Genomic DNA, 27,792 nt, shown 5'->3' with positions numbered 1-27,792 from the left:
GGAGGGGCGGCAAGGAATCCCTGGGGTGAGCGGCGGCACAGGAGGATGGGCTCCGGCAATCCTCCACCCACTCAATAGTTCACGCCTGCGTTCACCTAGTGACTGCTGTCAAGGTCCAAAACCCGGCGTGCAGTTTCGTAAGAGCCGGCTGGGCCGATATCCACCAACGAGACGGAAGTAACCTCGTCCACTCATCATCGAAGTGACCCAACGAGAAATTTCCGGTCTCGATTCCCGGCAACCTCCGGCCTACGCCACCTCAACAGGCCCGTTCCCCCCCCCCCCCCACTGGGCTTTGCGCGCGATGCTGGAGGCGGGGTCGGGACTGACTCCGCCCACAGAGCCCACAGCCCCTCCCACCCACCGGGCCGGGCTTTCCGCGCGGTGCTGAGGCGGGGTCGGCGCTGACTCCGCCCACAGGGCCGCCAGAGGCGGGGTGAGCGCTGACTCTGCCCACGGAGCCCACAGTCCCGCCCTCCCGACCCAGCTTTCAGCGCGGTGCTGGAGGCGGGGTCGGCGCTGACTCCGCCTACGGAGCTGTCAGAGGCGGTCGACAATGACTCCGCCCACAAAGACCACAGCCCCGCCCACCGGGCCGGGCTTTCCACAAAGAGGTTTGGACGGCGGAACTGGAGGCGGAGTCCGCGCTGATTCCGCCCCCGGCAGGGTCGCTTTACGGCCGGAGGGGAGGGTGGGTCCAAGACCTGAGGTAAGACGTGTAGCTGAGGGGCGGGGTTACGACGCTATTTTGCGGCCAGACGTAAGTGAGGTCGTAGGCGGTGCGACTGCAGCTGGAGGCCGAGGAGGCGGGTTCGTGTTTCCCGGGTCGAACCGGGCTGTGGGGGGCGCGGGCCGTGGGCTCGGGCGGGAGCGAGAGGCCGCGCGGGGCAGCGTGGGGCGGGAGCGGGATGCCGCGGCGCCTGGCGGGTGGGCGCGCCGGGCCTCTGACCGCGCTCCGTGTCCCCTGACCCCGCAGCGCCGCCCGGCCTGTCCTCGCCATGAGGCCGCAGCAGGCGCCGGTGTCCGGGAAGGTGTTCGTGCAGCGAGACTACAGCAGCGGCACGCGTTGCCAGTTCCAGACCAAGTTCCCCGCCGAGCTGGAGAACCGGGTAGGCAGCAGGGGGAGGACGTGCGGGGCCGGAGCCGCGCGGAGTCGGGGGAGCGGGGCCGAGGCCCGGCGCCACCGTCTAACGCCGCGCCCGGCCCGGGTCGCTGACAGCAGTGATGGGGGCTGATTCACTCCGGGGTCGGCGCGCCGTGACCAGAGAAACCGTTGGCCTGTCGGGGACGGGCTCTTGGGGCTGCCCCTCCGGACGCGCTGCTCCACAGAAGGCGTTCGGCAAGTGCCGGAAGCAGTACCCTGGGCACGGAACCCTAACATCGAAGAGCAGGAGCTGATCCCTAAAAGGGGTTGAAATCTCGAACACTCACACAAGTGTCGAAATTTTGGTCAGTAAACGAGCTCTCAGGTTCGAGAGCCTTTGTTGGCAGTTTTGCCTCAGAAACAGGAACCTGGCTTTGCCCCTGCCTTCGTTCCTCAAAGTCAGGACACACACACACACATCATTGTTCTTTCAAAGGTGCGGTGGAGTGAGCTTGTTCTGTGAGTGTGTGAGTTTTCTGAGACTCCTGGTCTTGAGCCGTTCTGCCTTGCTTTGTTTCCTGCTCAGAGGTGAGTTTCTGCACGGATGGGAGCAGGTTTTGTGGCTCCTTCCTCTGACAAAGCATGAGGGACTGAGGCGATGAGGCATGCTGTGGGTGTGGGTCAGAGACGTGTGGAATAAGTGGGTGTAGATGAGTCTGTGCTGGAGAAATGTGTAGCAGTTGTTTAAAATTAGCACGTAGTAAGGTAAGTTGCTCTACCAGATTGCCACAGCTGGAAAACCCACGATGATCAATGACAGTGGCCTTTAGGTAGATTTATACCTGTAGGCTGGTTGGTGACTCAAGTATATTTCTTTCAGGCAAATTTAAGACAAAGCTTGCCTTGGCCTTGTAAAGACGGCTCCTAGACTGTGAAATGCCTTATAAATGCTGATGTTTGTTGTCATGGTGTTGTGTTAACTCATCTTGACAATAGGTGGATAATTCCAATTGTTTGAAAGGTTAGAAAATTGCATATTGACTAAAGCTCTTAAATGTTTATAAAGTAATTTAATGTCACAGTTAATATGTTTTTTACATATTAGGACTTAATATAAAATGGATCAACGTTTTTGAGTGTCTTCTGGGAACTCATGCTTGCACTGTTTTGTTTTGTTTTCCTTTTTTGGTTTTTGGGCCACACCCAGTGGTGGTCAGGGGTTACTCCTGGCTCTGCATTCAGGAATCACTCCTGGCAGTGATCAAACTGGCAATGATGCCAGTGGTCAAACCTGGGTCAACTGCATGCAAGGCAAGCACCTCACTTGCTGTACCTTCTCTCTAGCCTCTACACTTTTAAATCAGAATGCATTTTATTCCTTTTTATCATATTTACTGGGTAGTAAAAGATTCCTTTGATTAAAGGTTTTAGAGTCTAAAACTCACCAAATACATGTGTCATGTGTGTAGAATCAGATAAAAATTTTCTGCTCTGCGGGTGGTGGTCTTTAGTTTACAGTCCAAATATGGAAAAACGTAATCACATTGTAGTGGTTTTTACAGGATATTAATGTGTCTAAATTCTGGAGACGTTCCTGACTTTATATATCCTAGAAGTACTCTGATTCTGAGTGCTTGATAAAATATTGCATGATTTTGTTCAGTTGTGCCTTTCCAGATAGGAAAGATGACTTTAAAGAGCTGAAATGCGTGCTTTGCATACAGGAGGCCTCACAGTGGTTTCCTCACCCCCACTCCAGCTAACATCAAGCAGCACCAAGCTGAGGGGAACCCCCCTTCCTCCAAAATTGTGCCTTAGATTTTTTTCTTTTTAAATGTTTGCTTGGGGGGATGGGGGCGTAGCTGAAGCAATAGTACAGCGGGTAGGGGCTTGCCTTGCACACAGCCAACTTGGGTTTGATCCCTGCCAGGATCCCATATGGCCCCCTGAGGACTGCCAGGAGTGACTCCTGAGTGCAAAGCCAAGAGTAATCCCTGAACAAAGTTAGTAGTGGCCAAAAACCCAAATAAATGTTTGCATCAAGAGACCAACTATGCGGCTGGAGCAATAGCACAAGGGGTAGGGTATATTGGCCTTGCACGCGGCCGACCTGGGTTCGATCCCCGGCATCCCATATGGTCCCCCAAGCACCACCCTCCTGATTCCTGAGTGCAGAGCCATGAGTAACCCCTGAGCATCGCTGGGTGTCACCCAAGAAGCAGAAAAAAATAAAGAGACCAACTTAAAACTTTAAACTGCTTGGGAAAGCGTTATTGTATTATTTTATATGTTGTGATTAAATTTAAATTATAGCTGAAAGTTGTCCTTGCTTTGAAAATTTAGGTTTCTTTTTCTACTTAACCTGTAAATTGTACTATTTGCTGCATTTCCTTTAGTGAAGTCAGCCTTTTTCCTTTTGTAAAAATGTCTTTTTTTGGCAATCAGATAGAGGAAGAATTAATATATAGTTAGCCTATGTTACTATAAAGCATTTTATATGTATATACGTAATAAGTATTTGTACCATTTAGTTTCAGAGTGAGGACAAATATTCTTAACAAGCATACTTTCTCCACTGCCTGTTAGAATGGGATGCTTTGGTGCTTACATTCCTTATTGCCACAACATTTCAGGAAAACAGTGTTTCTCAACCTTCTTCCCCCTTCTTTCCTTCCTGTGGCCTGCCTGTCGTACTGTCTGGCTTCCTGATCTCCTGCTGTGACCCCTCCATTTATGTGATTTTTCTACCTGTGGCCACCTTGGAATATCTTGAGCCCATAGGAGGACATACTTAAACTCTGCTTTAAAGGAAGGGTTACCCTCACTTGAGACATCTCAAACTCCTTTAGTCTGGACCAAATAAAGTGAACTATTAAGTATTTCTCTACTCATCTAGAAAAATGTATCTCTATGTCTGGTCAGAAATTGCCTTTGACTTAACACTTTTAAAAACTAATTTAGGCACTGTGTTTTATAGTACTCTTAATAGAGTTTCAGGTCATACAGTGTACCAACTCCACTCCCAACACCGGTGTCAGACTCCCTCTACCACTATTTTAGAGTCCCTCTCTGTATTTAAGAGGTTTTCAAACATACTTAACCTGCCTCTTCCTTTTCCAGAAAAGAAAAAGTCAGCATCCCCCAGGAAATCTACATACTTGAAGCACCTGTTTGCAACTGAAACTATTACCTTGTAACCTCTGAATCAGTCCAGTGTCCCTGCCCACCCTGTGGGGCCAGTTTTGTCCACTTTGAAAAGACTGATCAAGTTCACTGTATCACTGCATCACTGTCGTCCCGTTGATTGTCGAATTACTTAAGCGGGCGCTAGTAATGTCTCTATTCCTCCCAGCCCTGAGATTTTAGCAGCCTCTTCTTATCTTTTCCCAACAATTGGAGGCTCTTTCAGGGTGAGGGGAATGAGACCTGTTGCCGTTACTGTATTTGGCATATAGAATACGGCACAGGGAGCTTGCCAGGCTCTGCCCGTGCGGGCAGGATACTCTCTGTAGCTTGCCGGGCTCTCCGAGAGGAAGAGTTCAATAAACAAAAAATGAGTTGGATTTCTATTTCTATTGTAGCTTCTCATGTTATTGGGCCAAAGTTTTGTTTGGCTCAAATTTAAAGTAACTCCAAATTTTTATGTAGCCCCTAAGTTAATGCTCTAGTAAATAAGGAAGAACTCAGATGACTTTTCTTCACGGGTCCTAAAGGCAGGAGATTTTTTTTTTAAGCCCACAATTGTTGTGTTACGCTCATGCTTATAATATCCTTTGATTTGACTACTGCATAACCATGCATTTTACCTTTTCTCTTTTTAAATAACCTTTTGAGTCCTTGACATTTTTTTTTACTCTTATAATCCCATTTTAATTATTAGCCTTTTAAGAAGTCCTTCATCTTGTTTTCTGCTTTATTCTTTGTGATCTATTGATCTATTCTTTACCTGCATGCTAGAAAGCATTGAAGTTGTTAAAAATTAGTTATTTCTAAAAAAAAATTTTTTTTCTTTTTGGGTCACACCTGGCGGTGCCCAGGGGACCATATGGGATTCTGGGAATCGAACTTGGGCCGGCCGCGTGCAGGGCAGATGCCCTACCCGCTATGCTATCACTGCAGCCCCTAAAAAAACTTTTTTTAAATAGTATTTTTTGTAACTTTAATTTTGATAATAAAGGTAAAAAGGTAAAGGCCCTCCCGTTGATCGTCGATTTGCTCGAGCGGGCCCAGTAACGTCTCCATCGGAGACTTTGTTGTTACTGTGTCTGGCATATCGAATACTCTCGGTAGCTTGCCGGGCTCTCCAAGAGGGGCGGAGGAATTGAACTCGGGTCGGCCATGTTGGCCGCTTGTAAGGCGAACGCCCTACCCGCTGTGCTATCGCTCCAGCCCAATTTTGATAATAGTAATTCTAATCTCAAAGAAATAAGGTATTTCTGAGTTGGATCCCATCACTTCATGTCATTGTATCCAGAGAAACAAAAAATAAGTTTTTAAACTATTGATTCATAAGATTGCAGGCAAATTAGATTATTTTAGATTACTTAGACTTTTGAGGGACAAAATAAAGACATTGACTTAGGCATAATTAGATGAACATAAAACAATTTACCATTGATTTTTGTTCTCTGGCCTATTCTCAGTCTGTTTTCAAGAAATGAGAATTCTGACTTAGGTTCCCTATATGACCAATCTTGGCATACCACATCTTCAAAATAAAGGAAAACATCTTTGGCTCCTAGCATCCTCTCCACCCACCTAACCCTTGTCAGAAACTTCATATTCTCTGAAATTTAAAAAGAAAAAGGCTCCATTTCAAAAATTCAATATTTTAGTAAGCTTATAATATATTTTTCATAGCATTCACTCACTCATACAGTCCTCCGTTTTCCATACCAAAAAAAGAAAAATCTGCTTACAACAACCTCCACTAAAAGATTTTTATAGCTTGAAATAATCATTGTTTTATTTCTTTAAAATTATATTTTGGGTAATATTTTATCTCAAGCTACATCTTGAGCTTCTTTGATTGTTTTTTCTGAATGTTTCTATACAAAAAATTCACAGAAGTTATTTCCTAAAACTAATTATAGCTATCAGTTTTAGGAGTGAAAGATAAAAAAGCAAGCTTAGAGTGAGGACTGACAAAATTGCATTGTTAAAAAGATTGTTTTGCATGAAATATTAATGTACTTTGAAACTCCTAGAGTAAAACTCTAAGGTGTTCAAGTTTGAATTGTACAAAATTCTCACTTTTTTACATTGGAAAAAGAGAGGAAATGCAGATGGTTAGCAAAAAGTAGATGATGGGTGACCAAGAACAGATAGGCCAAGTGCATGTAAAGAATGCTTAGCAGTGAAGCACAAGTCCATCTCTGGCACCACACAGTGCCTTGAGCCCCAAGACACAGCCTAGTGTAGTGACTGAAAGCAGACCAAAAACTGGATGATGATGTTGATGATAGCATTAATATAAATGTAAATTAGACCATAGGAATGACTTGATTTAGAGAGTTGTGGGGTATTTTAATATTCTTGCATTCAAATTGTAAACTTTCAGTATTCAGAGTTACTTTTAAAAACATGTGAGCAGAGCTGGAGTCATAGCACAACAGGTAGGGCGTTTGCCTTGCACGCAGCCTACCCGACTTCAATTCCCAGCATCTCATATGGTCCCCTGAGCACCGCCAGGAGTAATTCCTGAGTGCAGAGCCAGGAGTGACACCAGTGCATCATCAGGTGTGACCCAAAAAGCAAAAAAAAAAAAAAAAAAAATTATGGGAGTTTGAGGAAAGAGAATGTAAAACTTGGACCTCTTGATCTGTCTACTTCAAAGTCCCCTTCTTTGCCTAATAAGTCCCAATGTTTTGGTTACTCAATTGACCAGCTCTTCACTACCAGGTGTTGGCTCTGGTGATCACTAGCAATGAAGAGTCCACACCATGCTGCATTCTTAAACCCCACCTTTGACTTGTCTGGCTCATTTGCATGTGAAGCAGTAAATAAACAGAAATTTCCTTCTCTGTCCATGTAAAGGGAAAGTCTCTCTTATGCCTCCACTACACCTTATATATGGAGTCTTCTATACTACCCCGTCAGTTGATTGTATTTTTGTTTACAAAGCTGTTCTGCTTACATAAGAGTCAACTCTTTGAGAACTGATTAATCTTTCTCTGAGACCTGTTGATCATTCTGGTGGTATGTAAATGTAAATACAATTAAACAGAAAGATTGATGAATTAAATAGCTTACTTAAAATTCAGCATGAAGAAAAAAAAATGTAGTATCAACGCCACAGAATGCAGTGGATAGGGTGTTTTTGTCCCCAGTACCCCGTATGATCTCCCACCAGCAGTGATCCATGAACTTAGAACCAGGAGTGGCCTGACCACTGCTAGGTATGGCAAGGAATGTCATATTGAACCTTGAAGATATCCATTGTGCATAAGAGGAATAAAATTAAGTCCTAAATTTCAATAAGAGAAGTTCATATTTAATCACCTAAAAGTATTTGCCAATTATTGGTAAAAATGTTGACAAAACAGTAAATTAGTCATAGCAAACATTATTGTTGATAATATTTTTCCAAAATTTTTATTCCTACAGATTGATAGGCAGCAGTTTGAAGAAACAGTTCGAACTCTAAATAACCTTTATGCAGAAGCAGAGAAGCTTGGGGGCCAGTCATATCTGGAAGGCTGTTTGGCTTGTTTAACAGCATACACTATCTTCTTATGCATGGAAACTCATTATGAGAAGGTAAGGGTTCATTTGTTTTCACAAATCTATTAAAATAATAAAAACACGGGGCAGGGAGATAGTTCAAAAGCTGTAGCATATGATTTGGTTGTGGTAACCGCAGGTTTAATCCTGCACCAAATGATTTCCTGAGTACTGAGCCAGGAGAAGTCCCTCAACACTGCTGGGTGTGCCCTAAAATTAGAATAAAACAAAAGATCATTTAAAGGCGAGTTCAATCCATGATTATGATTATGATTATTCATTAACAACTGACAGAATTGCAAGAGGCATAGTTGATCAAATTCCACTGCTTGCCCTATGTCCTTTATTTTTTTTATTTTATCTTTTGGCGATGGTGGTGCTCAGGGCTTACTCTTGGCTCAGTGTTCAGTGATCACTCTTGGCAGTGCTCATGGGGACAGTATGCTGTACTAGACATCTAACCTTGATCAGCCACATGCAAGATAAGTCCCTTACACTGTACTATCTCTCTGGCTACAGATATTTTGCAGGGGAAATGTATTTAATTTTATGAAATATAAAAATACTCTGTCTAGAACAGAGTTCGGAGTCTTTCAAAAACATTTCACAATTGACATGTCAAGTGAAGTTCTATGTTCATGGTTGGTCTGGAGAGAGAATAGGGCACTTGCCTTGCACACAGCCTACTTGGTCGGTTTTAATCCCTGACTTTCCCATATAGTCCCCATGCACCACTATAATACCTGAGCATCATCACCAGGTGTGCCCCACGACCCCACAAAAAAAACCCTACAACTAAGAAGTATGGGGGGGGCAGAAATCATGTTCTTAATTTTGCCTAGCTTCCTTATAATCATTTTACTGAATGTCTCCATATTTCTATATTAAATCTTCCCACCTGAGTTTCTGTCTACATGCCTACTAAATCCAGAGTTGTCTTCTCAGCTTCAGAAGTCAAACCACAAACCTCCCAGTTTGTTAAATAGCACCCTGACTTTTCGGTACCATCTTTTAGTATGAGGGATAAGAAAGAAAAATATTATCATTTGTCAAACACTTTACACTTTACCATCCAATTTTCATGATTTCCTCTGTCACTGTTCTAATTTGTGTCCTATTATCTCTATTTAATTCTTTTACTTTGCCAGAATGTCTGCTGCTGTCCTCCTAAAACAGACTTTGCTCCCCAGTCACTTCTACTAAGTTAGATCTTTCCTATTTCCCATTTATTGCCTGTAGACAAAGCAATCCCTTTCTCCGCCTCTAGTTTCCCTTTTCAGCTTTACCTACCACTCTTCTTTCACTTCACTTTGTTCAGCTAAACTCTGGTCACCCTCTGTGCCTCTGAGCCAAAGCATTGTCTCCAGGTCTTCACCTAAAATGCTGTTTCACTAGTCTCTTATGTCCCACTTGCACCTAACTTTCCCTTACTCTTTGAATCAAAAATTTTTCTCTCTGGGCTGAAGCGATACCATAGCGGGTAAAGCGTTTGCCTTGCATGCAGCCGACCCAGGTTCAATTCCCAGCATCCCATATGGTCCCCTGAGCGCCACCAGGAGTAATTCCTGAGTGCAGAGCCAGGAGTAACCCTTGTGCATTGCCAGGTATGACCCAAAAAGTGTAAAAAAAAAAAAAAATTCTCTCTATATACATTTTTTGGTATGTTTTCTTACGCTTATCACTCACTACTTTGGAATGTAGCAATTTTACATTCTTATATTATTTGCCCTTCAGGCACATATTTTTATTAAGGCCCATGACAGTGCCTTAAATATTTGTATCTATCTCTTACTAATGTCAGCCTTGGCTTGAGTATATTAGATAACCATTGAAGTTTTTGTTAAGTAAATAATGTTAATCATAGTAAACTCTAATCATTAAATTCTGGCCGTGTTTAGAAAAATATTATCATTTGTGAAAGATAGCCATGTTTAGAAATACTATAACTATATTTAGATTATACCAAACCTGATAGAAATATCCCTACAAAGCAGTTGAAGATTACCGTGTACCTTGCATAGTGGAAAATAACATATAGTGGGTAGGGTGTTTGCCTTGCATGCGGCTGACCAGAGTTCGATATCCAGCATCCCATATGGTCCCCCAAGCACCGCCAGGAGTAATTCCTGAGTGCAGAGCCAGGAGTAACTCCTGAGCATTGCCGGGTATGACCCAAAAAGCAAAAGAAAAAAAAGAAAGTTGCAGATAAGAGGTTTGGAGTAAGGGAGTGGAGAGATGGTATAGTAGATAGGGTGCTTCTCTTGCATGCGGCCAACTCAGATTCAGTCTCTAGCACCCCACCCAGTCCTCGAGCTCTGTCAGGAGTAAGCCCAGAGAACCACTGGGTGTGGCCCAAAAACCAAAATGAAAAAAATAATAGATGCTTTGAACTATTGATTGAAAATGCTGCTATCTTCTTCATTAGTGTTCTAACATGATTTCTCTTGTTACAATCGTATGCCACTAAATAATTAAATTAGTAGTTTACGCCCTCCCTATGTCACACAGAAAAATAGCTAGCTTTCCTTCATGTTTAACACTCGAAAACAGATGTTAGAAAGGGTCTATATCAGCTTTTAGTCTGTTTTTTCTTAGTAATTACTAGTTTTTAGTTAGTAATCCTTGCGTTAAGGCATGACTAGAGCTTTATTCTTTTAAAGGTAAAAGTCTGCTCTGCTCAACAGTGCACAGGGAGTGTAACTGAATAGGGTCTGACCAGGGCACACATTGTGGCTGATCTTAGAGACTTTATAATTCTGTATAACCCTTGCTACTATCAAACAATAGAGCTAACAGAATTATAAATTGTGGTAAGTGCTTTGAAGGCAACAAACTTTCCCATGGTAGAAAATAATAAGAGACTTAAGGGCCCGAGCTATAGTATTGCAGGTAGGACATTTGCCTTGCGCATGATTTACCCGGGACCCATCTCCATCATCCCTTATGGTTACCTGATCACTACCAGAAATAATTCCTGAATGCAGAGCCAGGAGTAAACCCTATGCCTCACTGGTTGTAGCCCAAACACTACCCCCGCCCCCCATAAAAAAATAATAAAAGACCTAATTTAGATTGTAAAACAGATGTTAGAAAACATGACTCTCAGGTGATAACATTGAACTGCTAATTGAAGGATGAAAAGTCTGGACTATTCAGGTAGAGAGATCAATACACGCAAAGGTCCAGAGGACTTAATTGGCCCTGAGAACTGAAAGAAAGCTGATATGGAAGGAGAGGTGTGACGAGAGAATAGCTAGAAATGAAATTGGAGCCCTAACAGAGACATTGGGTTATGTAAAGTACATAGTACAGGAAAGAAGTTAAATAAGATTTTTGGTACTGGGGAAACGACGGACAGATTTAGCAAGAGGTTGGTCTGCTCAGATTTTCCCTAGAGGGTGAGTAAGACAGGGTGCTGTGTGAGCCACACTTGGGGTCACCTGTGCTCAGGGAGTGAGCCCTGGTGGTACTGGCCCTGGGAGTACATGCAGGCTTGGAATTGGGTGGAACCAGTGACTGCATTGGAGACTTCATCTCTGGTATTAAACTCTCAGACCTGATAGATTTCCTATTGAAAGAGCTCTCTCTGCCCTCACGGAAAGCTTATGAAAATGGATCCAGTCAGGAAGTAGTGTAGAAAACCAGGCAAGAGATGACAGGCTGGACAAGGAACAGTGCAGTAGGATAGATGTGAACAAATTTATAATGTTGATGGTGGAACCAAAACATGATGAGGATCTAAATATAGGAGAGAGAATATAAGGCTAAATTCATATGGAGAAAAAAATTGTCATCCAGGGATACATAGTTTTTTGAATACATGTCATCAGATTAAGGTTGAAATACATCTTTTAAATATTTTATTTGGCCTTGTTGTTCATTGTAGATTTTAAATTTGTTGATAAAATTTTAACTTTTATTTATCTTTATGCATTTTCCAAAAAGATAGACCTGATATCAGCTGTAAAAAGAAATTGATAATTGAATGTCAACTAAGTTGAACAGTTTAATGAGTTTTCTCAACTCTATAATAGGTCTTAGTAAATTGCCTTACATCTGGTAAATACTTAAAGGTATTTTAAGACATTAAAAAAATCAGATATTTATCTTTTTTAGCAGCTTCTAGTAATCTTAATGGACAGTTTTTAATAGAAACTCTTTTGATAGTTAATCTTAGAACTCATTATCAGAAATACAATGTAAATTGCCCCATATGTTTTCACTTGAGTTCATAGGCAGTATGTAAGGTAGTGCTTTATAGTCTAGTCAAACTCTATCATTCAGTGAGCAAATATTATAAAGCAAGTAAAGATTTAAGTCTTAAATACAAATTTTAGAGTTGTTTTATTCTAGAAATTAGGAATGAGTAACTAAATCCAGAATGAATACCTGTAATGGTCATAAATAAAATATAATGTGCTTTTATTTTCAAAACTTTGAAAAGTGTGATTTTGTAGTTTTGATAGTAATGATAAAAGTCTAGAATAGCTGCCCTCTCCCGTTTTCCAGTTTGTCTATTAGAAATTTCTGTGCTGCTATTTTCTACTTTATGAAAGAATAGATTGAGTCATTTCATCTTTATTGTTTTAAACACTAAAACTTCTATAACAGGGAGCCAAATACAATAGTGCTTACATATTGTCATGTGAGTTAAATTTTTTGAAATTGTAAAATGGGCCTTTTAAAAATCACTGGAACAATCATGCATTTTTTCCCCACTAAATCTATTATTTATTGATCTAAAATAAAGACGTCTTTCTTTTATTCTCTGTCATTGCCTTCCATTATAATTGGAGAACAAATGGTCTTGTAGAAGGGTCTCCTCTCTGCCTTGTTCATCAATTAGAAAACATCCTTCTCACTGTGGCTGTTATCTGTAAAAGGAACACCAAAGAAACTTAGATATTTTCTGAAGATTCTGCAGTTCTGGTTCACTGAGTTATTATAACTCAGCCTTACTTAGACCGTTTTTTCTTTGTCATGTAAACTTTGTCCAGTTTAATATTCTTAGAGAATATAATCTTTTTGCAAAGTTTTACTGTGTTCTGTAATATTGGTTTTTTAAGTGTTATATAAATTACTATTTGTTGAGGGTTTGAGATTGACATAATCTTGATTAATACTAGTTTTAACATTTTGTTAAGTGAATCATATTAACGCTTTCCTGTTGCTATAGAGAATGATTTTAAAAAGCATCTTGTTTAGGAAATCATTTCTTTTACCAAAATAGTGTAGGAAAAGTTGAAGGCTTCACAAAAAACAGAACTATTTTTTAAACTCAAACCCAGGGGGAGAGAAAGGAGGAAAGCTATTCGGAAGGAATGCTTTCTTTCTTTCTTTCTTTCTTTCTTTATTTTTTTTTTTTTTAAATTTTCATTAGTGAAACACCATTAGGTACAGTTGTAGACTTACAAATTTTTGTGCTTGGGTTTCAGTTATACAATGATTGAGTACTGGTGGAGGGATGCCTCCACCAGTGCCCATTCTCCATCACCAATGATCCCAGTATCCCTCCGACCCACCCATCCCCACTCACCCTACCCAGCCTCTGTGGCAAGGCGTTACCTTTTGTTCTCTCAGTCCTTTTGGGTGCTGTGATTTGCAAAAGAGGCATTGAGTGGCAATCATGTTCGGTCTATAATCCACTTTCAGCATGCATCCCCATCCTGGGAGGATCCTCCCAACACCCTTTACTTGGTGCTCCCTTCTCTATCTGAGCTGCCTTTTCCCTCAGCATGTGCGACTGGACTCCACGCCATGGAGCAAACATCCTGGTACTTATCTCTACTAGTCTTGAGTGTTGGTCTCCTATTTTGTTTACTTTATATTCCTCAGATGAATGCAATCTTTCTATGCCTGTCCCTGTCTTTTTTTTTCTTTGAAATGATAGAAAAATTGCATTATAAGAAAAAACCCACTGAGTTGAATTATCTAATATATATCATCAACACTACCAGGTATATAATTCAAGTTGTACATTGCTCTGATCAATAAACATGGTACAGTAGTGTAAAGATGTTTTCTTTTTTTTTTCATTTTTTTTTTATGTAGGAGTACTGCTATTTATTCAGCCACTGATTAGCTAATTGAATTGGGCATGAATTCCACCTTATGATTTTTTTTCATTTTTTATAATTTTATTTATTGAATCACCATGAGAGCAGCTACAAAGCTTTCAGGTTTAAGTCTTGGTCATACAATGAAACACCCGTCCCTTCACTAGTGCCCTTTCTCCACCACCAAAAACCCCAGTATACCCCCATCCCACACCCTCCCCCTACCTGTGGGGCAGATGATTTCCACATTACTCTCTTTCTCCACTTTGATCACATTCAAAATTTCAATACCAGCCCCACCATTATTATTTGGAAATTTGCCCCAACAATCAGATCTGCCGAAAAGGCAGCAGTAGACAATTTGTTTTCTATTGCTGGTTATGAATAACATGATGTTGCGTGGCTGTAATAGTGGCCACACAATTTTGAAATTCCGAAATTTTAACACTTAAATCTGGAGGGATTTCTGCCAAAACCTGCTGGGTTCTGAGGTTTGTTCCTGAGTCTCTTGGATCATGGCCGTTAGGCAGCTTGATCAGGAGCCAGAGAGGCCTTTTGTTGGCGGCGACTTGGCATCTTGTTGTGGTGGGGGAAAGGGCTAGCTCCACCCCCATTCTGTGAGACCCCGTGTTTCTCGTCACTGTGGGCCCAAACCTGACTGTCCAATGACCTCTGGAGGATAACGGTGGCCCAGCGCTGGTAACCATCGAGCTGCCAAGGGGGAGCAGGTGGAGGGACAGCACCCTTTCCACCCTGGAATGACTCAGCGACAGTAACCTGCTGCGGGTCTGGATGCATTTCTGCCAAAAGCCGCTGGGTTTCAAGATTTGTTTCTGAGTCTCTGGGATCATGGCCGTTAAGCAGCTTGATCAGGAGCCAGAAAGGCCATTCATGGGCGGCGACTCGGGGTCTCATTGGGACAGGGAGGAAAGGGCCAGTTCTACCCCCATCCCCTGAGGCCCCACATGTCTCATCACTGTGGGCCCAAACCTGACTGTCCAGTGGCCTCTGGAGGATGGCAGCCACCGGACCTCTGGGCCACCATACCCCCCCGTGTCCCTCTCTTTCTGACTCATTTCACTTAGCATGATACTCTCCATGTAGTACCACTTGTGTGTGAATTTCATGGCTTCATCTTCTCTAGCTACATAGTACTCCATTGTGTAGATGCACCAAAGTTTCTTTAACCAGTCATATGTTCTATGGCACTCGGGTTTTTTCCAGATTTTGACTATTATGAACAGTGCAGCAGTGAACATAGAAGTGCAGATACCATTTAGACTATACTTTTTTGCTTCTCCGGGATATATTCCCAGGAGTGGTATTGCTGGGTCAAATGGGAGCTCAATTTCTAATTTTTTGAGAATCATCCATACTGTTTTCCAACAGGGCTGAACCAGTCAGCATTCCCACAGAAATACTTTCTTTAAAACTATGCAAGCATTTTAGGAGTGCCCCTCCTAGTATTGGGCTGGGCAGAAGGGAGATTCATCCCAGTTTCCAATTCTGCCAGGTGAGCCTATAGGGAAATTGAAGAGAAAGTTGAGTGCATTCTTAGTTGGGTGCACTTATGGGCTATTTTCTTCATTAGTTATTTTATTTTATTTATTTATTTATTTTGCTCTTTGGGTCACACCCAGCAATGCTCAGAGGTTACTCCTGGCTCTGCGTTCAGGAATCACTCCTTGCGGTGCTCGGGGGACCATATGGGATGCCAGGGATCAAACCCGGGTTGACTGTGTGCAAGGAAAACGCCCTACCCTCTGTGCTATCGCTCCAGCCCCCTTCATTAGTCATTAGTTATTGACAAACTGATTTAAAAAAAAAAAGAAAAGAAAAGGATGCTGAACATTTTTGCACTTATGAAGACCAAACACAGCTCAAATTTCTATGGGAGCTGAAAGGAGGATAATGTCACATTAATTAGGTGAAAAATATATCTTTTAAATTGATATTTTTAACTTACTGCATGAAGAACTCTGCTGATTACGTGTTTAATGATATGTTTTTCCAAAAAGCCAGTTAACTGTGATTGTATTATCCTAAAGATGTAACCTAAATAAATTATTTAAATTCCTTTTCCTTTGATAAAAGATTGCATTAGATAAACCAAATAAGTTTCCCATACCAAGTCGATCTCTACCAGTTCACATAAATTGTAGCATCCTACTTGACTGGTTTGACCTGGTATATTTTAGACTTAAATCATTTCTTAATTTCCCATTTTATTTCATAGTTTTTTCCCTTTATGTTGTGATGATATTTATCTGTGACTTCATCATAAGCTAGTAGCATGAATTTAAGAAAATATATAGTAATTTAAACAACTGGATCAAAGCCTCTTTGAACATTAGAGCCAGAAAACAGTTGTGATGACTTTAAGTCTGAAATAAGACATGTAACTCTCTGATTATGGATATAGCTACTCAGATTTATTTTCTTCTAACTTATCTATCTTCAAATGGCCCTTGTTAAAGCTAGAGATTTGGCAGTTTCCAGGAGGCCCTTGTATTCTATCTGGTTTTTGTCTACATTTGCTTTGACTTTTACAACCTTAATGCTAAATTTATAAATTGACATCCAGGATAAAAGAGCAGCTACAAAGTGGCACCATGTGCACTCATGGAAATGATCTAGGACACAGAATCATGAGAAAGTGCACAGCACAGAGGCTCATGTGCTAGACAGTGTTGATACATTTTTAAGTTTAAGTGGATTAAACCAATTCTATATCATTATTTAAAATATATGCAGACTTTAAAAGGAGAGAAATAGCAGTTCTCTAGTATTAAAGGGGTAGGCCAAGAACAGAATTGAATGTGTGAAGGTGTCATAACACTTGGTCAATAGGGAAAGAAGAAAGCATAACTAGCCGTGTGTGTGTTTGTGTGTCTGTGTGTGTGTGTTTGTGTGTGTGTGTGTGTGTGTGTGTATGATCATCTGTTTATTTCTCCTTTTCAGACATGAGATGACAAAGTAGGAGAGGGATTGGTTCTTCACATGCTTTGTATGGTTTCATATTTATGCTGCTTAAAGAGATAATTGTGTCTTGCAGTTTTCGTAATGCTGGCTGTTTGTCAGTTTCAAACCATCACGTAGCAGACTAGTTCAGGTTCACAGATAAAGGGTGTATACAACTGACATGGGCCAAATAACCAGAGCTGTAAATAATCACAGCTTCATATAAATATTCCTGTGACTTACTTTGAAAGATAATTCCTCTTCTTGAATATTTTGAGATGCCATTGATACTTTAGCAAATCTAATAATTTTTTTAAAAATCTGTGGTGTTTCTTTCTGTTAGGTTTTAAAGAAAGTCTCCAAATATATTCAAGAGCAAAATGAGAAGATATATGCTCCTCAAGGCCTGCTCCTGACAGATCCCATTGAAAGAGGTCTTCGAGTTGTATCTTTTTAGCTTAGATCATAAGGTCTAAATATCTGTTTTAAATTTTTAAAAAATATTGTGTACTATGATAGTACCATTTGGCTTTAACAAGAGAGAATTTAGCTGCTTCTTATATTTGCCCTATGAATCTTCTGTGTAAATTGTATACATGCTGTAGCCTCCAATCTTCAACATTTTGTGTGTGGGTGTGGGTGCGGGGGAAACATGTCTTCCTTTTGCATTGTGCAGGTCTCGATGGATTATTTGGTATTCTGGTTACCGTCTTTCTTGGTGGTTTTGAGGGCATCTTGTGGTAATAAAGGGGGTGGTGTGAGTAATGCATTTCAGCTGCAGAAACTCTGAACCTCAACCCCTTTGAAATGCATAAACTCATAATGTGTGGTGTTACTTGTCATCCAAATAAATTGCAGTTCTGTGGGTTCATCTAACTAGTTGAAATCAGTTACAGCTGCCATATATATAATTTTATTACCTTTGATATACTGTGCATATTTTAAAGGCAGTAAGTTTTGAAAATCTCAAAGTGAACTTGGTAAATAAAAATGGAAAAAAAAACAAATTTAGCTTGCTGGAATAATGGATGAAATATATATTTTTAAAACCTAGGTTAGATAGTCCATGACCTTCTGACACAGAAGCTCAAGAGTTTATGGTACTATACAGCAGTAGTTCCTAAAGTTTTAGAAGTCATGAACTCTTTCCCACAAAAAAAGTATACATATAATTTTAGGGCATTTTTGAATCTCTGGATTATTTCCATTGATTTTTCAATTAAAAACCTAGCTCTATGGTAAAGCATCATTTCTCAGAATATTTTATTCAGAAAATGTTTGCAGTACAGCATTTACAAACTACATGTGGAATATTGTGAAAATTTATTTTTGAAAATTTTTGGCAAGACTCCAAGGAGATGTAGCTCAAAGGAGTATTAACTCCAAATTCTGTCCCTGGCACAATATGCTCCCACCAATATCCATAGGAATAACCCTGGTGGCCCCAGCATCTGGGGTGAGCTGCACCTCATCCAGCCCAACCAATGAACTGTCAGACCCAATCATCAGGCCAAGTGCCTCTGGGAAGAGACTTCCATTTCTATGGCGATATCCTGCTTAGAAAAAAAATTTTGAGAGCCTTAGAGGTAGCCTTAGATTTAGAGTGAGCTAACTGCATACTCTGCATGCAGGAGATTTCAGTTAGATCCCCAGCACCACACAGTTCCCTGAGCTTTGCCAGGACCCCCTCTTTGCCCCTCAGCACAGAGCTGGAAATAGCCCGTGATCACTGCCAGGTGTGGCAGCAAAACAAAAAAGAAAAAAGTTTTCTTGAAAAATTTGAACAAAGTTAAGAAAATAATCATGTTTAAGTAGAATTTTTAAAATAAAGCAAATATTACAAGTCTTCATATTAGATGCATCTTGCCAAAGTTATCCTCTTCTCTATGCTGGGTTCTAGTGTGTTTTCTTAACAGCCATGCTGTTAGATTGAAATTACCATTTATGAAGACAGAAGCATGACCAGTGGGAGATAAACCATAAATTATAGGTAAGTGGTGTATATTGAAATTATATCGCTTATGTGCAGTTGTTGCAAATTCAGAGCTATGAATTTTCCTTCCTGCAAGGCAACTAATTATTAATGGCATATTCTCTTACCAGTTTAATATTTTAGCTATTTAACACATTAGTTGATAACTTTAAATGTGGTTTTTACTCTTCTATAAAATAAAATTTTGATTCTTAATATCTTTTGTTTTAACTCTAGGTTTTATTGTTTTAGAGTGAGGGGAGTTCTCTTATTTTCTTTTACTATTTAGTAACTATCCTAGGTATTTTAATGATTTTTGCATGTATAAATCAGTTTGGGGATCTTTCCAAATGACAGATGACTTTAATGGCCAATGGAATATTTCAGAGGAGAGTAGGGAGATTCTGAATATTTATTGTAGCTAATGGCCTCATAGCTCTGTAGAAGAAAACTTGCCTGGGTAGAACTATGCACTCAGTATTTTCATTTAGACTGTTTTTGTTCTTTGTATAGACATATAATATCCTTGAATAAGTGAGTAGCTAATATAGCAATCTATAGACAGAATCTTATAGAAATCATAATATGATAGGAGAGCTTTCTAAGTGATGGAACATCATACTTCAATTTGTGCCAGTTTCAGCCACGTACTCGTTCTACAAATAGCATTCTGCTTCACTTTTATCTGCTTTTATACTCTTTATTGAACCAACAAATCAACTAATATTTCAAAGTTGCCTTTAGCAAAGTGAATGTGTCACATGAATGCTTGAAAGTCAGATTTAAATGATGATTTCCGTTGCCGTTTTTTTTTTAATGACTGCAGTGAAACAGTGATACTCATCTACACTTTCTCATGTACAATTTTCAAACTGATATTTCTCAAATGAGTAATGGGGAACTTTATGTATGGTTTTTGTTACATGCCATTGAATAAGTTTGTTTTATTGATTGCAGCTGCTTTGACTTGGCACAGCTCATTTGTCATGACTCATTTTGCAGTTACTGTTGCTAAATATAATGTATTTCTGAGGTGGTGTGGTGTTTTAAGCAATTACACGCCAGAAAGTAATCTATCAATATTCAACAACTGTGAAATTTTTAAATGGAAAATATTTACATTAGGAACTAACTTGTGATAGTTTTATAAATGCAAATATTTGTGTTCAATAAGATGTACTTTTTAGAACTTCAAACCCACGTGCCAGTGTGGGCTAATGTCTTAGAGATGGAGGGAGAACCATAAGAATAATTAGTTTAGGGGCCTTAGTAATAGTACAGTGGGGGGGGCATTTACCTCACACACACCCATCCGGGTTCAATCCCTGGCAATCCATATGGTTCACCGAGCACTGCCAGGAGTAATTCCTAAGCGTGGGACCTGGAGTAATCAAAGAGGACTGCCTGGTGTGGCCCCAAAAACAACAAAACCGGGGCTGGAGTGATAGGACAGCAGGTAGGGCATTTACCTTGCACGCAGCTGGCCCAGCTTTGATTCCCAGCATCCCATATGGTCCCCTGAGAACTGCCAGGGGTAATTCCTGAGTACAGAGCCAGGAGTAACCCCTGTGCATCGCCAGGTGTGACCCAAAAAGAAAAAAAAATTAGTTCAGGGACCAGGGATGTGGCTCTGTGATAAAGTGCACACCTCACGTGTTAATCCTTGGGTTTGATCCCCAGCACCACAGTAAAAAAAGAGAAAGAAAAGTTATTCTACAGGATGTCTCAGATTGAAGATCAATATGGGAATTAATGATTTAACATATAAATCATGGAGCAGGCCTTCATATCTTTTTTAAAAAGCTTTAAACAAAAACGTTTTTCTCTTTAGTCTGTCATTTGGTGGTATTTTCTCTGTGGAATATTTTTATTTTAAAATGGGTTATATTATTTTCATAGTAATATAACAATAGCTAACATTTATTGATACTTTTTACATAGCATTATTTTGACTGCTTTATTTAATCACATCAGTTCTGTTTAATAGGTAAGTATTATCTCAATTTTTCAGAGGAGGAAGTTCAGGCATAGAGCTTCAGTTGTTTACCAGAGGCTGACATCTAGTAGGTGATAACTGAGGTAACTTAACTCCAGGTTTTATATAGTGTAATAATACCTCACACGAGATGAGAATATGCAGAGCCTAAATTTCTAGGCTGTTTAGCTAAGTATTCACAAATAATACAAATTCAGGTATTTTATTAGGTAGAACCCTTTGTTAATAGAACATACCTGACATATTAGGAGTTTGTATCTGTCAATATAAAAGAAATTATTAACATCCCTTTCTGATTGCTTTTCTTTCCTCTGATTATAGATACCACCTCCAGCTGGGCCCCTCATCTCTCTGCTGGCTGATCACTGAGTGTTCCCTACCTCCTCTCCAGAGCGTCATTCCTTTGTATCTGCTGCCAGAGCCACGGTGCCATTTACTCCAAGGACTAACTTTCTAAAATTCCACACCTGGAGTGACCTCTAGTCACTCAGCATCCACTTTGTGTCTCCAAATTGTGTAAGACTGTATATCTTTTAATTTGTTTCTGAGAAAACAACGAGGCATTTCATTTTTTAAATTTAAAATCAGTACTAAAATTTACAGTTGTAAATTTATTATTTGCAAAAATAAATTTACAAGGTTTATTTTATATCTGCCACCGGTATCAATGGTTTACTTCATTCCTTGGGCCAGCTTCCCAGGTGACTCTAGTCTTCAAATCATATCTTTACCAGTATTTAGTTCTAGTCCTTGAAATTAAGATACTCTTCTCCAGGATTTTGGTGATGGTAGAGTATGCCTATGGATTTGCTAATCCCAGATTTCAAAGAACTACCAGTTTTACCATAATTTAAATCCTAAATATCAATTTTTTTCTGTTCATTTTCTCAAAGTGAAACTCATTTAAAAAATAATGTATAACATCATTTGTTTCATTCTAGGATTTATTCCTAATTAATGCAGTATGTAATGCAATTATGCAATTCCACATGTTTGTTTGAGGGTTTCTTTGTTTGTTTGTTTTCCTGATGAGAGGTGGTTGAGGAGGTTGGGTTTGGGGGAGGGAGGTTTTCGGAGTTGGTTTTGGATTTGGTTGGGTGGTTTTTTGGGGGGGGGGGGTTTTGTTTGGTTGGTTTTTTTTTTTTTGAGGGTTTGGTTTTATTGGGTTTTATTTTTTGAGAATTTTGTTATTGCACTATCTTGAAAGTTGGGAAAGATATGCTATGTGTTGCTTGTTCATTACAAAAATAAGTAAGCACAATAAAGTGGATGCTAACCCATCAAACTCATCAGTGTCCCTGCTGTGTCCCTGACTATGTAATAAGCAAGTGTAATAAATATTTTAATTATAGTTTTGTTATAAATATAACTTAAAAAAATTTGATAGCAACAATACTGTACATTGCTGATTTTTAACTGTCCCTTCTGGCAAAACTTATAGTTTATAAACTTTCCTTATATACAGTATTCAGTACACAGAAATATTATGATTGGTTCAATTACAGTAATTTTCAACTAAACTGTCTTAAGTCAACATTTCTAGTTCTTTTAGACACATGTTTTTTACTTTGGGGCTTCTTATGCCCTCGTTCATCATTGTGGTTTGAAAGAACTGTATTTGGAAGAAAGTTAAGAAATATATTAGGAGAAAATGAAATAGTTAAAAGTTTTACTTTCAGAGATATTGTAGGTGCTAATACTGGATATAATCTTTTAAATTTAATTTCCTTTATGGATTTGTTATTCAATAAATCTCATTGGTTTATTTAATATTTTAATTGTTTGAAACTCCTGTTACTTTTCAGCCTGTAATCGTCTGCCTTTGAAACCTGTTGCAATAACATATTAGTAAAACTTTTCTTAAACAAATTGTCTCTGTGTCATATTTGGTGAGATTTGTAAAGCAGTGATGATAATGGCATTAAAACTGACAGCTATTGCTGCTATGGTGACTTTAATATTTTTAAGCAAACACATATATAGTTGGATTTTTCCAATTTTTACATGCATTTTTTCTGTTTTGTAGATAACTGTCAAACCCAGGGCCTCACACATGTGAAGCATGTGTACTTTACCGTTAACCTACATCCCCAAAGCCTTGTTTTTTCTCATTAGGGAAAATATTTTGGCTAAATAGGTTAAAGAAACAAAAAATAGTTCTGCATAGTAAATATCCATTTCAGGGATTGGAATGTTTAGTTAGGAAATTGTTACAACCATTATTGTCACTATCTTGTGTTAGCTGATCCCTTTTTTTTTTTTTGCAGTGCCTGTGATCAAACCCATTCTTAGACACATAAGGCATGTGCTTAGTCACTGAGCCATATGCCCTCCCTGGCCACCTATTTATACATATTTTTGTTTAATTTTTTTTCTTTTTATTTCCTTTTTGGGTCACCCAGAAATGCTCAGGGGTTACTCCTGGCTCTGCACTCAGGAATTACTCCTGGTGATGCTTGGAGGACCATACGGGATGCTGGGAATCAAACCCGGGTCGGCCACGTGCAAGGCAAACACCCTCCCTGCTATACTATTGCTCCAACCTCACCTTTTTATATTATTATAATGACTTAAGAAGTTCTAAAACAGCCTATGTTACCATTATTTGCTTTTGTGAGATTTGTTTTTCTTTATAAAATTTTCAGTTTCTTTCCTACCCAATTAAAATAGCAAATAATACTCTTATGTAGCCAGTGATCAAAAAAAGTCAGATCCAGGATATATAAAGTAATAAAGATTAACAAAAAGAAATTTAAAGCCCCTAACAACAAATGGGTAGAGGAAATGAATAGACACTACTTAGAGAAAGACGGGCGGATAGCTAGTAGGCACATGATAAAAAATGTTCAGCATCACTTCTCAGAAAAATACAAATAAAGACAACAGCAAGAGAACATCACACCAGTGAGAATGGCACATATCAAAAATAGCAGGACTATCTTAAACTAATAAGCTTCTGCACCTCAAAAGAAATAGCGACCAAAATACAAAGAGAGTCTACAGAATGGGAAAGGATATTCACCGAATACACATCCGACAAGGGGTTGATACAAGGATATACAAAGTACTGGTTGAACTCCACAAGAGAAAACATCCAACCCCATCAAACAATGGCGCAACAAAATGAACATAAGATTTCTCAAAGAAAAAATCCGAATGGCAAAAAGGCACATGAGAAAATGCTCCACATCATTAATCATCAGGGAGATGCAGATCAAAACAACAATGAGATACCATCTCGCACCACAGAGACTGGCCCACATCCAAAAGAACTAAAGTGACCGGTGTTGGCACAGATGTGGCGAGAAAGGGCCCCTCCTTTACTGCGGGTGGGAATGCTGACTGGTTCGGCCCTTTTTGAAAACAGTATGGACAATTCTCAAAAAATTAGAAATTGAGCTCCCATTTGACCCAGCAATACCACTCCTGGGAATATATCCTGGTGAGGCAAAAAAGTACGGTTAAAATGACATCTGCACTTCTATGTTCATTGCTGCACTGTTCACAATAGCCAAAATGTAAAAACCCGAGTGCCCGAGAACAGATGACTGGTTAAAGAAACTAGTACATCTACACAATGGAGTACTATGTAGCTGTTAGAGAAGATGAAGTCATGAAATTTACACGCAAGTACTACATGGAGAGTATCATTCTAAGTGAAATGAGCCAGAAAGCCAGGGACATAGAAAGATGCATTCATCTGGGGAATATAACGTAACAAATACCCAAGAATAGCCAAGATAAGTACCAGGAGGTTCACTCCATGGCTTGAAGGCCAGCCGCACGTGCTAGGGGGAAAGGCAGCTCAGATAGAGAAGGGAACACCAAGTAAAGGGTGTTGGGAGGATCCTCCCAGGATGGGAGATGCATGCTGAAAGTAGACTATAGACCGAACATGATTGCCACTCAATGCCTCTTTTGCAAACCACAGCACCCAAAAAGAGAGAGAGAACAAAAGGCACGAAGGCAGGGTGGAATGGAAAGGGGAGGTGGAAGGGATACTGATCATTGGTAGTGGAGAATGGGCACTGGTGGAGGAATGGGTACTCAATTATTAAAGGTAAAGGTAAAGGCCCTCCCGTTGATCGTCGATTTGCTCGAGCGGGCCCAGTAACGTCTCCATTGGAGACTTTGTTGTTACTGTGTCTGGCATATCGAATACTCTCGGTAGCTTGCCGGGCTCTCCGAGAGGGGCGGAGGAATCGAACTCGGGTCGGCCATGTTGGCCGCTTGTAAGGCGAACGCCGTACCCGCTGTGCTATCGCTCCAGCCCTCAATTATTATATAACTGAAACTCATGCACAAAAATTTGTAAGTCTACAACTGTATCTCATAGTGTTTCACTAATAAAAATGTTTTTAAAAAATTGAGAAGAAATGAATAGAAGTTTCCTCAAAAATACAAATGGCCAAAAGGCACATGAAAAAATGCTCCACATAGCTAGCCATCAGAGAGATGCAAATCAAAACGAGATATCACCTCACACCACAGAGACTGGCACACATTCAAAAGAACAAAAGCAACCAGTGTTGGAGTGGATTTGGGGGAAAGGGACACTTTCACTGTTGCTGGGACTGCCCACTAGTCCAGCCTTTCTGGAAAACAATATGGACCATTCTTCACAAACTAGAAATTGAGCTTCCACATGACCCTGCAATACCACTTCTCAGAATATATCCTGAGGATGAAAAAGGGACAGCAGAAATGACATCTGTACCTATATGTTCATTACAGCACTGTTCACAATAGCCCAAATCTGGAAACAACCCAAGTGCCCCACAACAGATGACTGGTTAAAGAAACTTTGGTACATCTACACAGTGGAATACTATACAGCTGTCAGGAGAGATGAAGTCATGAACTTTGCTTATTAATGGATAGATATGGAGAGTAACATGCTAAGTGAAATGAGTCAGAAAGAGGAACAGTCTTAGAAGGACTGTACTCATTTGTGGAGTATAAAACAACATAACATGAGTCTGACACCTAAGGATAGTAGATACACGGCACAGGTAGATTATTCCATAGCTGGAAGCCTGCCTCATGAGCAAAGGGGAGAAGGCAGCTGGAATAGATAAGGGATCACTAAGAAAATGATGGCTGGAAGAATCAGTTGAGATGGGAGATGTGTGCAGAAAATAGATAAAGGACCAAACATGATGGCCTCTTAGTAGCTATATAGCAAAAACAATGCCCAAAAGTACAGAGAGATTATGGGGAAAATCATCTGCCATGGAGACGGGGGGGGGGGGGGGGTGGAAAAGTGGGGATATACCGGGGATATTGGTAGTGGGGAATGTGCACTCATGGAGGGGTGGGTGTTTGATCATTGTGTGATTATAACCCAAACATGAAAGCTTGTAACTTTCTCACAGTGATTCAATAAAATTAAATAAAAAAAAGATACTCCAATTTCATCCAGATTGCAGCAAATTGTATGATTTTGTTGTTCTTTATGGCTGCATAATATTTTGTTGCATATAATCCCACACCTAAATCATCCATTCTTCTGTCACTTGGACACCAGAGTTGTTTTTATCTCTGGCTATTGTACTTAGTGCTGCAATGAACATAGGTGTGAATATCGTTTAGAATTAACGTGTTTTCATATTGTGGGTCAATAGCAAGCAGTGGGGTCACTCGTTCATATAGGAGCTCTCTTCTGGGGGGAGGGGCGGGATTTGGGGGCCACACCTGTAGGTGCTTAGGGGTTATTCCTAGCTCTTCATTTAGGAATTACTTCTGGCAGTGCTTGGGGGACCATCTGAGACACCTTTGGATATGTTATTCCCTTTCTGTTTTCTTTATGTCCCATATATGAAAGAGAGCATTCTGTTCTGACCCTCTCCAGATTACCTTCACTCAGGATATTTTCCAGATCCCATGTAGCCAGAAAATTGCATGGTTTCATCTCTTCATCTAGGCAATCAGTATTCCATTGTATATATGCACCATAATTTCTTTATGCAGTCATCTATCTATTCTTGGACACAAATTGTTTCCACACTTTAGCTATTGTGAATATTGTTGCAATAAACATAGGTACGCAAATATCTTTTATGAATATAGTTTTGGGGTCCTTGGGGTAGATGCAAGAAGTGAGGTGTGTGTGAGTTCAAATTCCACCTCTATCATAGTACAGAAAAATCCTTGCAAATTCACTAATCAAGAATGTTCAAACATCTAAGAAAGGAAACATCTAAGAGTACCTTTTGTCATCTCGAGAATGCAAGCTGTTCTCTTAATTTCTTATCTTGATTCAAACTTCATCCACTGAGAACAAATTATATTATACTTGCTTGTCAAGTACATTCCCAAAATATAATGATCTCTCTTAGGTAGTGAGACCAAGAATGTGATGAAATTCAGAGATGTAAGAGAAATGGGAGAAACAGCTGTTAAGCAGATGAGTAAGGGCAATCATGACAGGAGACCAATAACAATAGTATTTGTGTAGTATGTATGTAGTACCTTGTTTTCTCAAAATTTCTTCCTTCAATAAGGCTCATTTAAGTATACTTTGTCTTTTTAAGTATACTTTTTATCATTGATATTGAAAAACGATTAAGTTTATATGCATGTATTCTTCTATAGCCATAGTTACACATGCTGTTTTGGCTATTTGCATTTTTTTAGTATTTATGAATATTATATATATATAGCAAATAAACTACAATTAACTTCTTCATTGAACAATGTGTGGAAATTGCACTGACTTTTCACTTTCTTCAACTGCTTAGGGACTTATCGTCTGCATCTTCAACTTTAAGCAGCATCCTTTTCCTTCTTTAGTCACGTTTGTTCCTTTAGGTTTATTTATCTGAATTCAAGCCAACATGTTCTTTTTTTTGAGCTTGCCTCCAAGTTCTGTCTTTCACTTTGTCACACTTCATGCTCCTAAAAATCAGAACAATTGTAATTTTTTTTCACATAACCATTTTAAAAGGACATTCCACCCCAGGTGGGAATAGGTTTCGTGCCTTGGCCTGTTGCCCCGGCA

General features: G+C 39.9%; 1 protein-coding gene across 3 annotated transcripts; it reads left to right on the top strand.

Moving 5' to 3' along the window:
• Window positions 1-691: 691 nt before the first annotated feature.
• On the top strand, window positions 692-21,780 carry GOLGA7 (golgin A7). 3 transcript variants are annotated; one of them, XM_056116766.1, is made up of 6 exons: window positions 692-760; window positions 977-1,109; window positions 7,691-7,843; window positions 17,168-17,269; window positions 18,753-18,814; window positions 21,114-21,780. In XM_056116766.1, exons 2-5 carry the CDS (start codon window positions 999-1,001, stop codon window positions 18,798-18,800), a joined length of 414 nt encoding a protein of 137 aa, XP_055972741.1. In that variant the 5' UTR covers window positions 692-760; window positions 977-998; the 3' UTR covers window positions 18,801-18,814; window positions 21,114-21,780. The 3 variants fall into 3 exon arrangements, 2 of the variants coding, with proteins under 2 accessions (XP_055972741.1, XP_055972739.1); XM_056116764.1 differs by having other exon boundaries at window positions 708-810; XR_008792830.1 differs by lacking the exon at window positions 692-760 and having other exon boundaries at window positions 829-1,109; window positions 18,749-18,814.
• The last annotated feature ends 6,012 nt before the right edge of the window (window positions 21,781-27,792 follow it).

Source organism: Sorex fumeus, unplaced genomic scaffold (assembly GCF_029834395.1).
Source record: "Sorex fumeus unplaced genomic scaffold, SorFum_2.1 ptg000033l, whole genome shotgun sequence".
Classification (NCBI taxonomy): Eukaryota; Metazoa; Chordata; class Mammalia; order Eulipotyphla; family Soricidae; genus Sorex; species Sorex fumeus.
This window is presented reverse-complemented; position numbering and strand designations above follow the sequence as displayed.